General features: G+C 44.6%; 1 protein-coding gene across 1 annotated transcript in view; it reads right to left on the reverse strand.

Moving 5' to 3' along the window:
• AP1M1 (adaptor related protein complex 1 subunit mu 1) overlaps positions 1–12,325 on the reverse strand; it is a 30,520-nt gene extending 18,195 nt beyond the window's left edge. The window contains exons 1-5 of the mRNA XM_065422405.1: positions 12,169–12,325; positions 10,918–11,074; positions 7,805–7,872; positions 4,453–4,583; positions 1,556–1,703 (exon numbers count right to left, since the gene is read on the reverse strand). Coding sequence (XP_065278477.1) covers positions 1,556–1,703; positions 4,453–4,583; positions 7,805–7,872; positions 10,918–11,074; positions 12,169–12,210 — 546 coding nt within the window. The 5' untranslated portion in view covers positions 12,211–12,325. The remainder of the gene's footprint in view (positions 1–1,555; positions 1,704–4,452; positions 4,584–7,804; positions 7,873–10,917; positions 11,075–12,168) is intronic.
• Positions 12,326–12,562: the final 237 nt, after the last annotated feature.

Here is a 12,562-nt window from a genome sequence, read left to right on the forward strand (position 1 = left end):
CTCTGCACAGCACTGGGAGTGGGACGTGTCCTGCGGGGGGGCGGGGGAATATGGAGGAGAGGGGGAGGGGAGAGAGGGTGAAGGGGCAAAGCAGGGAAAGGACAGCGAGAGCATGTAAAGGGCCGATGGGTGGGCAGCAGAGGCGACACGTAACCGGCTGCCGCATGGCGCCTGCCTGCACTCACCAGCCACTGCAGCGCGCAGTCAGTGCCGGTCGGAAACAGGATGGGGCCCTGCTGGCTGAGAGCCAACATGCAGTGGGGGCTGTGCTGATGGACCAACAGGGGGAACGGCTGGCCTTGCGCTCTGCAGCTTTGCCCGCCGTCAGCCTTGCACACACATCACCATTGTTGGCCATTGGACCCCCCACCCACTCACCGCTGGTGAGCAGGCAGCTGGCAAGCAGGGATCTGGCCAGCAGCAGGAACCGCCAGTACTGATTTGGGGGGGAGGGGGGGGAAGAGGGAGGAAAGAAGAGACAGAAAACAGAAAATACGGACAATTTGCCCGTTTTTAAGAAAAAGTCAGGACACTTGCAGGAGGGCTTAACTATGGAACTGTCCCTTTAAAAAAGGAATGTCAGATCACTCTAAACAACCCCCTAACCTCTCCAAGATCATTGTCAGAGGCAAGCTCCCCACAGACCAGGACACACCTACTCAAAGTGGCACCAGACCCTGCCAGAACAACAGGTGCAAAACCTGTGAATCATTGTAGCAGTGGAGATATAGCAACACCCCTTACAATACACCTTTCAAGATCCATGGAGCCTACACATGCCTAGACCCATATGTGGTATGCCTCATCCAGTGGACTAAATGTTTCCAACAACTAACTGGGTGAACCAGACAATCACTACGCTCTCAAATAAACTCCCACAGTAAAATGATAAAAAAAAAAAACCACCACCCTATCTCTTGTGGGTGTACACTTTCCACAAAGCGATTACTCTATATCTGACTTATCAGTGCTCATCCTCAAAGGAAACATGCACAACACTTTCAAAAGACAAGCTGTGACACTCAAGAGTACCTTTCCCAGAACTGAAAAAACTCTTATGTAGCTCAAAAGCTTGTCTCTCTCACCAACAGAAGTTGGTCCAATAAAAGATATTACCTCAACCCCCCTTGTCACTCTAATATCATGGGACCATCAGGGCTACAACAACACTGCATACATCCTTGGGAGTCATTCCATGAGAGTAGCATAGAGTTTGTTTTATTCAGAGTGTGAGGATTAGGCAGGAATACAAGGAGTCCCTTTGTTTTTCAAGTTTAGCATGGAAAAGAAGCTCCCTGACGGCTGAAAAAAATCTATTAAGAAGCATAATATAAATGCAGGTACATGAGTATTATTTATAACAGCTTAAGTTACTACCATTATCAATCACTCAATCTGGTGACGTAAATTATTTCAAATGTAATACTATAATTTGATAGACTAATTAAGACTATTCATACACTGACTTCTGCTTTCATTTTGTGTTTGCATATTTACAGATTATTACAATTCTCATTAAAAAAAGAAAGTAAGTTCAAGTAAAATATAAACCCACCAAGAGGTTAACAGATTCTATAACGTCCAGAAACACTTCATTTTTCCTATACTTTATCCCTTCCGACCTCCAGGAAACAGCATTGGTAACAGTGGCAGGTGGGCGTGGCGCTCCAGTTTCCAGTTTGTGGCCTTCTTGAGTGATATACCTTCAGAACCACATAAGTTTTTTTAAAATATGAAAGTTACGTTCTGTAAGCTTAGCAATTTGTTTAGTGTCACAAATATTATGTCAGCAGCAAACAAAAAGTCTGATAATATTTTCTAGGATTTAATTTGAATTAACTAATCTTTTCATGCCAGGTCACGTCAGATCATGTGTTTATGTATCTGATAGGAAACTGTATCAGTCCATCAACAAAGATAGGAAAAGGTTAACAGATTTTTGACAGAAGTGTCCTATTGATTTTTTTTTCAGGATGATAAAAGAAAGGAAAACCTACAAATTGACCCCACATTATAATAACTTTAGTAAAACCTTAAGTCATACAAGTTAGCATCTTTATGCTCATAAATATTCCCAAGGCATCTATCACCTGGTATTTAAGAAGAAAAAAAAAGGGGATAGAGAATAAGATAGAGAATATCTTATTGCCCTTATATATAAGAACATAAGAACATAAGAAAGGCCGTACTGGGTCAGACCAAAGGTCCATCTAGCCCAGTATCTGTCTACCGACAGTGGCCAATGCCAGGTGCCCCAGAGGGAGTGAACCTAACAGGCAATGATCAAGTGATCTCTCTCCTGCCATCCATCTCCATCCTCTGACGAACAGAGGCTAGGGACACCATTCTTACCCATCCTGGCTAATAGGCATTTATGGACTTAGCCACCATGAATTTATCCAGTCCCCTTTTAAACATTGTTATAGTCCTAGCCTTCACAACCTCCTCAGGTAAGGAGTTCCACAAGTTGACTGTGCGCTGCGTGAAGAAGAACTTCCTTTTATTTGTTTTAAACCTGCTGCCTATTAATTTGTTTTGGTGACCCCTAGTTCTTGTATTATGGGAATAAGTAAATAACTTTTCCTTATCCACATTCTCAACATCACTCATGATTTTATATACCTCTATCATGTCCCCCCTTAGTCTTCTCTTTTCCAAACTGAAGAGTCCTAGCCTCTTTAATCTTTCCTCATATGGGACCCTCTCTAAACCCTTAATCATTTTAGTTGCTCTTTTCTGAACCTTTTCTAGTGCTAGAATATCTTTTTTGAGGTGAGGAGACCACATCTGTACACAGTATTCGAGATGTGGGCGAACCATGGATTTATATAAGGGCAATAATATATTCTCAGTCTTATTCTCTATCCCCTTTTTAATGATTCCTAACATCCTGTTTGCTTTTTTGACCGCCTCTGCACACTGCGTGGACATCTTTAGAGAACTATCCACGATGACGCCAAGATCTTTTTCCTGACTCGTTGTAGCTAAATTAGCCCCCATCATGTTGTATGTATAGTTGGGGTTATTTTTTCCAATGTGCATTACTTTACATTTATCCACATTAAATTTCATTTGCCATTTTGTTGCCCAATCACTTAGTTTTGTGAGATCTTTTTGAAGTTCTTCACAATCTGCTTTGGTCTTAACTATCTTGAGTAGTTTAGTATCATCTGCAAACTTTGCCACCTCACTGTTTACCCCTTTCTCCAGATCATTTATGAATAAATTGAATAGGATAGGTCCTAGGACTGACCCTTGGGGAACACCACTAGTTACCCCTCTCCATTCTGAGAATTTACCATTAATTCCTACCCTTTGTTCCCTGTCCTTTAACCAGTTCTCAATCCATGAAAGGACCTTCCCTTTTATCCCATGACAGCTTAATTTACGTAAGAGCCTTTGGTGAGGGACCTTGTCAAAGGCTTTCTGGAAATCTAAGTACACTATGTCCACCGGATCCCCCTTGTCCACATGTTTGTTGACCCCTTCAAAGAACTCTAATAGATTAGTAAGACACGATTTCCCTTTACAGAAACCATGTTGACTATTGCTCAAGAGTTTATGTTTTTCTATGTGTCTGACAATTTTGTTCTTTACTATTGTTTCAACTAATTTGCCCGGTACCGACGTTAGACTTACCGGTCTGTAATTGCCGGGATCACCCCTAGAGCCTTTTTAAAATATTGGCGTTACATTAGCTAACTTCCAGTCATTGGGTACCGAAGCCGATTTAAAGGACAGGTTACAAACCTTAGTTAATAGTTCCGCAAATATAAATCCATGGTACGCCCACATCTTGAATACTGCATACAGATGTGTTCTCCTCATCTCAAAAAGATATACTGGCATTAGAAAAAGTTCAGAAAAGGGCAACTAAAATGATTAGGGGTTTGGAATGGGTCCCATATGAGGAGAGATTAAAGAGGCTAGGACTTTTCAGTTTGGAAAAGAGGAGACTAAGGGGGGATATGATAGAGGTATATAAAATCATGAGTGGTGTGGAGAAAGTGAATAAGGAAAAGTTATTTACTTGTTCCCATAAGAACTAGGGGCCGCCAAATTAAATTAATGGGCAGCAGGTTTAAAACAAATAAAAGGAAGTTCTTCTTCACACAGCGCACAGTCAACCTGTGGAACTCCTTGCCTGAGGAGGTTGTGAAGGCTAGGACTATAACAGGGTTTAAAAGAGAACTAGATAAATCCATGGAGGTTAAGTCCATTAATGGCTATTAGCCAGGATGGGTAAGGAATGGTGTCCTTAGCCTCTGTTTGTCAGAGGGTGGAGATGGATGACAGGAGAGAGATCACTTGATCATTACCTGTTAGGTTCACTCCCTCTGGGGCACCTGGCATTGGCCACTGTCGATAGATACGATACTGGCTGGGCTGGGTGGACCTTGGTCTGACCCAGTATGGCTGTTCTTATGTAAGAGCCAGTACACTGATACTTACTCTTGTAAAATTTTACTGTCAGTGGTTTGAGGATAGCCAAAATCCATGAGCTCATCAAGCAATTCATAAATTATAACAAAGTTATCTCGAATGCTCTCTTCTTCCAACTCCTTGAAATATTCTGAAAATACCTGAAATGTTAACGTTAGAAAACACTGAAGTCTCAAATTAAAGTAAGTTTAGTTCACATTACTTCCAACCCTCCATTTCTGAAAATACAAAAAAAACATAAGAATTTTGGTGAGCTATAGTAGAGAATTAAAGTATTTTGTTGAACTTTAAAATCCAAGTTTCCTGACTTTCAAGTGTTTCATTTTTTTCAAACTACAAATTAGAACGAGTTTCTTTATTTTACAACCATAATTGGCCAAGCTCGCAAAGGCTTTATACTCAATTCAATGGCATTTCTGTATGTAACAATAACTTTTGACCAACACATCCAATCAATTTCAAAATTTCAGGGAATGTTCTCGGTACCAATGGTCAGAACCCAAAAAGGGAAAATGGGGGACAAATACAGCCCCATCAGCTCTTTAGCACCTCTGAACTATAGACAATTGCAAAGAATTCATTGATGGCACCATTAACACCTTCACACACAAAGGTACTCCTACTCATCTCTGCTTATACTCCCAGTAGAGAGACAAGGTGGGTGAGATTTTTTTTTATTGGACCAACTATGGATGTAAATATTGTTTAAAAAGTTAACTGTTTAAACGATTCAAGTTCAACTATTTAAACGGGGGCCACTGGGGCCACTCTGGCTGGGCGGCGCAGGGCTGCTGGGGCCGCTCTGGCCGGAGGGTTAACCGTTAAGGTGGGTTAACCAGTAAGACTAATGCTTATCGGTTAACCAGTGAACATTTTACATCCCTAGGACCAACTTCTGTTGGTAAGAAGAGCTTTGTTTAAGCTTGAAAGCTTCTCTCTCACCACAGTAATTTGTCCAATAAAAGATATTGCCTCACCCACCTGGTCTTTCTAATATCCTGGGACCAGCACAGTTACAAAACTGTATACTCCCAGTAGCTTAACATGTTGAATGGCTTCTCTCTCTCCTTCTCACACAAAAAATAGTGGCATGAGAAAGGAGAATGGGAGGCATGAGGGGAATGGGGAGAGTGCACACAGCCATTGGAATGTGGAGAGAGAATGGGGGGACCCTGGTATGGGGAGGAGGGAATGTGGCACACAGAACCCTCAGTATGGGGGGAGGAGATTGAGGGACCCTGCCTGGTATGAAGACAGGGAAGGATAAAGGCAGGCTTACAAAGCCCTTGGATGGGGGGGGAGGTGGTAATGAGTGTTCACACAGAGCCCCCTGCTATGGGGGAGAAAGGGGGATCCTACTATGGGGAAGGGAGCATAGAACACCTGCAATGGAGGAAAATGAGGGATGTTAAAATGCATGGAGGGAGGAATGGGGCACACAGAACACCTGGTGTGTGTGTGTACGGGGGAGGGGAGGGAGATTGGAGGATCCTGGTATGGGGGAGGAGGAGGAATATGGGTGCACAGAGCCCCTGGCATGGGGGGAGAATGGGGGAATAGGTCACACAGAGCCCAGGCCATAGAGGGGAATGGTGGTGTGCACAGAGCTGATGGTATGAGAGGAGAGAGAAGGGGGCACATGGAGACCCTGGCAGGGAAGAGACTGGCTGGAATTGCAGGGAGCCCCTGAAAAAGAGGGGGATGGGAGGGTGGCACCCAGAGATCTTGTGAGGGGAACAGAGGATTGCAAGGAGCCCCTGGTGTATGCAATATACTCAAGCTACAAAAGCTATGAAGTGTGTGACACACACACCCCTTCCCCAGTACTATTTTAACATTTTTGTGTGTGGGGATATAACAGTTATTGAAATAAACACTGAGTTTAGCCTCAAAACCTATGCATTGGAAATCTAAACCAACTCAGTCTCAGCTTCTCTTCTTTCAAGCAGTTCCTTACATTTATGCATATCTGTAATCTTTGGCTAAAACACATTGCCCCAGCTCAGAGTGGACTGGACCCAAATGCCTATTTTTAAAACCTGCCCACCAAACAGAAGTGCTTTCCTCCAATGTCCATTTAATAGCCACCTCCCTCCCCCATTTTTTTTTTTAAACTAGCTGGAGCTTTATACACATGCTACTAACAAAAACGCATGAACACAGCCAGTATTTTATATGGCAAATTAGGGTTGTGGCCCCTGAAAATCAAAACAAACTACAGTGTATGTGGAATATGCCTGCCTATAAATATTCCATCCAGGAAGCATATCTGTCACCCTGGTTAAGGGGGAAAAAAACATTAACCACAGAGGTTGTAATGTACCATACAGCATCCATTAAGCACCTCCAAGCTCTGCCTTATCCTAGAAGAGTAGTCCCTTCCAGAAGTCACATACTAAGAACATCACTAAAGAAAAAAACAGTTTTCTTCCCAAATATATGCTTCGGAGCAGTGACTCTCAACCTTTCCAGACTACTATACCCCTTTCAGGAGTCATATTTGTCTTGCATACCCCCAAATTTCACCTCACTTAAAAACTACTTGCTTACAAAATCAGACATAAAAATAAAAAATGTACAGAACACTATTATTGAAAAATGGCTCTCTCTCATTTTTACCATATAATTATATACAGACTTTGCTAGTGCTTTTCATGTAGCTTGTTGTAAAATAAGGCAAATATCTAGATGAATTGATGTAACCCCTGGAAGAGCTCTGCATACCCCCAAGGGTACACATACCCGTGGTTGAAAACCAGTGCTTTGGAGAATACCTTGCTGAAAAGCGATCTTCCTTGCCTGTCAACCTGAGCACAACACCCAGATCTCCACTGGCATTTATCTGCATGCTGCATTGAGTTTAAAATTCTCATCCCCAATCTCATGGCCTTACACACAGCTACCTACAGACAACATTTCAGACATTGTTTTGTCTGCTGAACTTTGGCTCCCTACACTCTAGAATACAAGGCCTGTTTGTTTCTTTTTTCTTTTCCTGACTCTTAACTGCAGTATAGGCTCCCTAGTCCAGCTCATCAAGTCACCATATTACTCAAATACCTCCTAAAAATTGTTTCTTCCACAATGCCCACAAAGCACACAAAAATTCAGTGAAGTCGCCTTTCCTTTGACTTTCACATTTTATCTCTCTCTCTTATATTGTAAGATTCTGTCAGTATCTTTGTCCTGTACAACACAAAATAAATATTAGTGGCTAACACAGAAAGATCTTAACATAACCACCATATAAACTAGATATGCCATTTCTGCACAGCACTATAAAATTAAAAGATTTCTACCCCTATATAAAAGATATGTTGAGTTATCTGAACAAAGATTACTTGACCAATTTCATACTCACCTGAACCACCTTGTAAAGAAACGAAAACACCAGAGACACACAAGCATTCTTCTTAGAAGTAGCAACAACTGAAAAAGTATGTTCAGGAAGTTTAAAGTTACCATTTTAAAAAATATGTTTCATTAAATACATTTTCAAAACCCTTTTACTATGTTATTACAGCTGGCCCAAACATTAAGGAAGCAGCAATAACATTCCTCTTTCCAGAGTCCTTCGATACTGAGAATCCTTGGCTTTGTTTTGTCATTTCTGATTGTTTAACTATTGGGAGGTGTGACGTTATTGACAAACTGTGACCATATAGATCATTGTTGCAACCAGGGTCCTATGGTTGCACCAGGTCTTGTACAGAGGAGGTCAAGTGGGGTATCTATGGGAAGGCTGTAGTTTGCTGGTTATAATTATGCTGTCTGTATGTGTGTATCATTTTTGTATTCGAAGTTATGAATATTGCCTATGTACTTGTTTGATTCTAAGTAGCCTCAGTGAAGCATTCTTGAGAAAGCACTATTCTCAGTAATTGCCAAATAAAGAAACACTTAACTGACAATGGACTTTGGGAGATGCCAATCCATATCTGAGCTTTCCTGGGAATGTTCAAACTAACATGTAAACAATGGCGTCGGCCTGCAAAAAGCTGAATCGTTCATGGACATGACTTGCCCAGGTGACTGCAAACTCCATCTTGTTGAGGGGATTTTACATAGGAGAACAAAGGGGTTTCCACCCACAAGAGAAAGACTACATAAGGCCCTGGAAACCCCTCCATTTTATCTTCAGCTGGCTCAAGAGATAGCCTCTCCACCCCAAAAGATGCCTGAAAGAAACTAGAACAAACGACAGTAACTACGGGGTGAGAGTGATTGCTGGACCCAGACTAGAAAGGAGTCTAGTCTGTCAAAAAAAATAATATGGAGATATCCTATCTCCTAGAACTGGAAGGGACCTCAAAAGGATATCAAGTCCAGCCCCCTGCCTTCACTAGCAGGACCAAGTACTGATTTTGCCCCAGATCCCTAAGTGGCCCCCTCAAGGATTGAACTCACAACCTGGGTTTAGCAGGCCAATGCTCAAACCACTGAGCTATCCCTCCCCCCAAGAAACTTATTGGAACATCTCTGAGGGTGAGATTTACCTCCATTTTGTTTCCTACTGTATTAGGTTTAGACATGCATGATTTGTTTATTTTAGTTGGTAATTTACTTTGTTCCGTCTGTTATGACTTGGAACCACTTAAATCCTACTTTTTATATTTAATAAAATCACTTTTTACTTATTAATTAACCCAGAGCAAATAATTAATTTTGGGGGACCAAACAGCTGTGCATCTCTCTCTATCAGTGTTATAGAAGGCGAACAATTTATGAGTTTACCCTGTATAAGCTTTATACAGAGTAAAACGGATTTATTTGGGGTTTGCATCCCATTGGGAACTGAGTATCTGGGTGCTAGAGACAGGAGCACTTCTTAAGCTGTTTTCAGTTAAGCCTGCAGCTTTTGGGGATGTAGTTCAGACCTGGGTCTGTGTTTGCAGCAGGCTAGCGTGTCTGGCTCAACAAGACAGTGTACTGAAGTTCCAAGCTGCCAGGGAAAACGGGCTCAGAGGTAGTCTCAGCATATCAGGTGGCAGTCCCAAGGCGGTTTCTGTGACCGAACCTGTCACAGCAGGTAAAGACCAAAAATAAAGATTCAGGAAATGCTTATATTAAATTGGCACTTAAACACTCTCGTACACATTATTAGCACAGGGTCTGACATGAAAAGAATAACGCCTTTTTTATGCATATACTTTTTTTTTTGCATCTTTGTAAATCTCAATCAGTAAAATCATTCTCGTGAGTTTATGTTACTTATTCCCCTATGTTTTCATGTCACTTCCATTCTAGGGATGTAAAAGTTCAACCAGTTAACTGATAAGCTTGATGCTTATCAGTTTCTGTTAACGATTCAACTCTGCCAGGGTCCTGGTGGCTGGCCCCACGCCCAGATGCTGGCCATGGGGCCGGCCGCGGGGGGCCCCCACGTAAAACATGGGGGTGCTGCAGCACCCCCTGCACCGCTAGTTTCCCGGTTAAACGTTTAACCGTGTAACCGATAGAATTGTAATCGGTTACTGTTTTTACATGTTATTTACATCCCTATTCCATTCAAGCCCAAATTGTGAAAATCCACCAACGTGCTCATCAGTTTCACTATATTAATAGGTTTACACTTTAAAGCAATGGTCACCAACCGGTCGATCCTAGAGGGTCTCCTGGTCGATCGCGCTCTCCGGTGGTGTAGTGGGGCTGCCGCTAAGGCAGGTTCCCTGCCTGCCCCAACCCCATGCTGCTCCTGGAAGTGGCCAGTGCAGCCCCATGGGCAAGGGTCTCCCTCTCCATGCTGCTCCTGCCTGCAAGCACCATCCCCGCAGCTCCCATTGGCCGGGAACTGGGACCTGTGGCCAACGGGAGTTGCAGGGGCAGTGCTTGCAGAGAGGGGCAGTGCACAGAACCATGTGCCCTTGCCCCCGGTGCACGGGGGTGCGTTGGCCCCTTCCGGGAGTGGCATGGGGCCGGGGTAGGCAGGGAGCTTGCCTTAACGCCAGCCACCAACCAGAAGCTGCCGGAGGTAAGGGCTGCCCAGAGGCAGGCTGCACACCAACCCCCAGCCCTGAGTCCCCTCCCGGAGCTAGTACCCCATACCCCTTCCTGCACCCTGAACCCCCTCCTGCACCCCAAGTGCCAGCCTGAGCCTCCTCCCAGAGCCAGCACCCTATACCCCCTCCTGCCCCCCAACACACTGCTGCAGCCTGGAGCCCCCTCCTGCAGCCTGGAGCCCCCTCCTGCACCCAAACTCCCTCCCAGAGCCCGCACCCCCTCCTTTCCCCCCCCCAATCCCCTGCCCCAGGCTGAGCCCAGAGCCCCCTCCCACACTAGAATCCCCTCGGCTCCAGCCCAGAGTCCGCACCCCCTCATGAACCCCAACCCCCTACCCCAGCCCAGTGAAAGTGAGTGAAGGTGGGGGAGAGCAAGCGACCGGGGGAGAGGGGGGTAATAGATCCTGGGTTTCCCTTACATTCAAAAAGTGATTTGGGGCATAAAAAGGTTGGAGACCGCCGCTTTAAAGGATACGATATAAATTATTGTGTTTAATCCACATAAAACGAACTCCTCCATGAGCTAGAATGGGAGAAAGCATTCCCTCTTCTTCCTTTTCCATAAGAATTGGCATGAAATGCTCCACCTCAGACATATCCACATCTCCACGGTAATTCCGGCAGATGAGGACCTGCAATATACATGCAAAGAAATCTGAATAGGTTTTAAAAACAAATGTTGACGTTACCATCTGAAAACAACACGTATGATCCTTGGGAAGTACTTTTAAGTTACATTAAAAGATACAAGACAAATTTCAACATAAAGTAAAATTTTACTTACATTTTAACAGTTCAGTACTTTACACTTATGCAGTGGAATCCCAAACTGCTTAACTAACTGAATTACAAACTGTACATGGGACTCTTTCATTCACAACTCAAATACAGCTTTTAGAATGACAGCAGCTGTTAAATAGCACATACCAACATCAGAGACAGAAAATATATTGCTTACAGAACAAAATCACAGAAGGAATTTGGATATGCAGAATGTAATTACCCCAAAATGGAATATGGTCAAGAAACCAGAGTTAGCATGCTAATAACATTTGTTAAAGTGTCTTGGTATCTTTTAATTGCCATAAGCAGTTAATATCGTCATTTCACTTACCCCAAAATCTGACCCTTCAGCAGCTGAGTGCCCCTTAAATTGCATGAGTTTTCATTCACTAAAGACTAGGAGAAAAGGGTCCAGAAGGGGAAAGTGGAGGAGGAAGAGAGCACTCTACTAAAATCAGCATTTCCTGCAACATTGCAGCTGGACAGTCACTGGTCATCCATCCAAGCACCGTCAAGGTCTAGCCCAAATAAAGCTTCTAGTTTAACCCAAGGCAGCATTATCGGCACGATGTAACCACAACCTGAGGCGCCACGGCAGGGTGGAGGAAATTGGGGGAGGGGGAAATCCCCATCCTAGGGCCCCAGGACAGACAGGGGGGCACCCAGAGCAAGCTAGAGAGGGAATATGACCCTAGGACAGCTCTGAGGTGAGGAAACAGGGGAAGGCTGGGGAGAGATTAGAGAGATCCCCTCCCGCTCCAGAACCGTTCGGGCCCCTCTACTCCCATGTTTCCTCGGACTATGAGGAAGCGGAGCCCATTCCCAGACCGGGGCCGCTCCATAGGCTCAGGCCGGGCTCCAGGGGAGCCACCCGCTCCAGACGCCTCTCTCAGGAGGGGTTACCCCCGGTTTAGCCCAAGGCCCCGTCCCTCCGACTCCTCACCTTGCCCTTCAGGTCCAGCACGTATACGGCACTGGCAGACATCGCGCGCCCAGGTGCTCGGCGCCTTCCGGCACAGCGCCCCCAGAACCCGCCCCAGATCTCACTTCCGGCCGGAAACTCAGCCGCGGCTGCTTCCGCTCTCCAACCCCCCACCGCCGGCTGAGAAAGCTGCAAAGCTCGGGTCCGGCTCGCAGTCACTGCCTGAGCGGAAGGATATGGCGGAGCAGAGGCACGTCAGCGAAATGACAGAGCTGTGAAGCGACCTATAGAGAGGGCGGAGGCGCTTGTCTGAGCCCTTCTAATGGAAACATTCCGAGCAGCGGAAGTGATTAGGGATCAGACTCATCCGAGCCCTTCGGGCCCTCGCTTTCTTCTCTAGTCTATAGTTCCGGTA

The sequence above is a fragment of the Emys orbicularis genome, chromosome 24 (genome assembly GCF_028017835.1).
Source record: "Emys orbicularis isolate rEmyOrb1 chromosome 24, rEmyOrb1.hap1, whole genome shotgun sequence".
Classification (NCBI taxonomy): Eukaryota; Metazoa; Chordata; order Testudines; family Emydidae; genus Emys; species Emys orbicularis.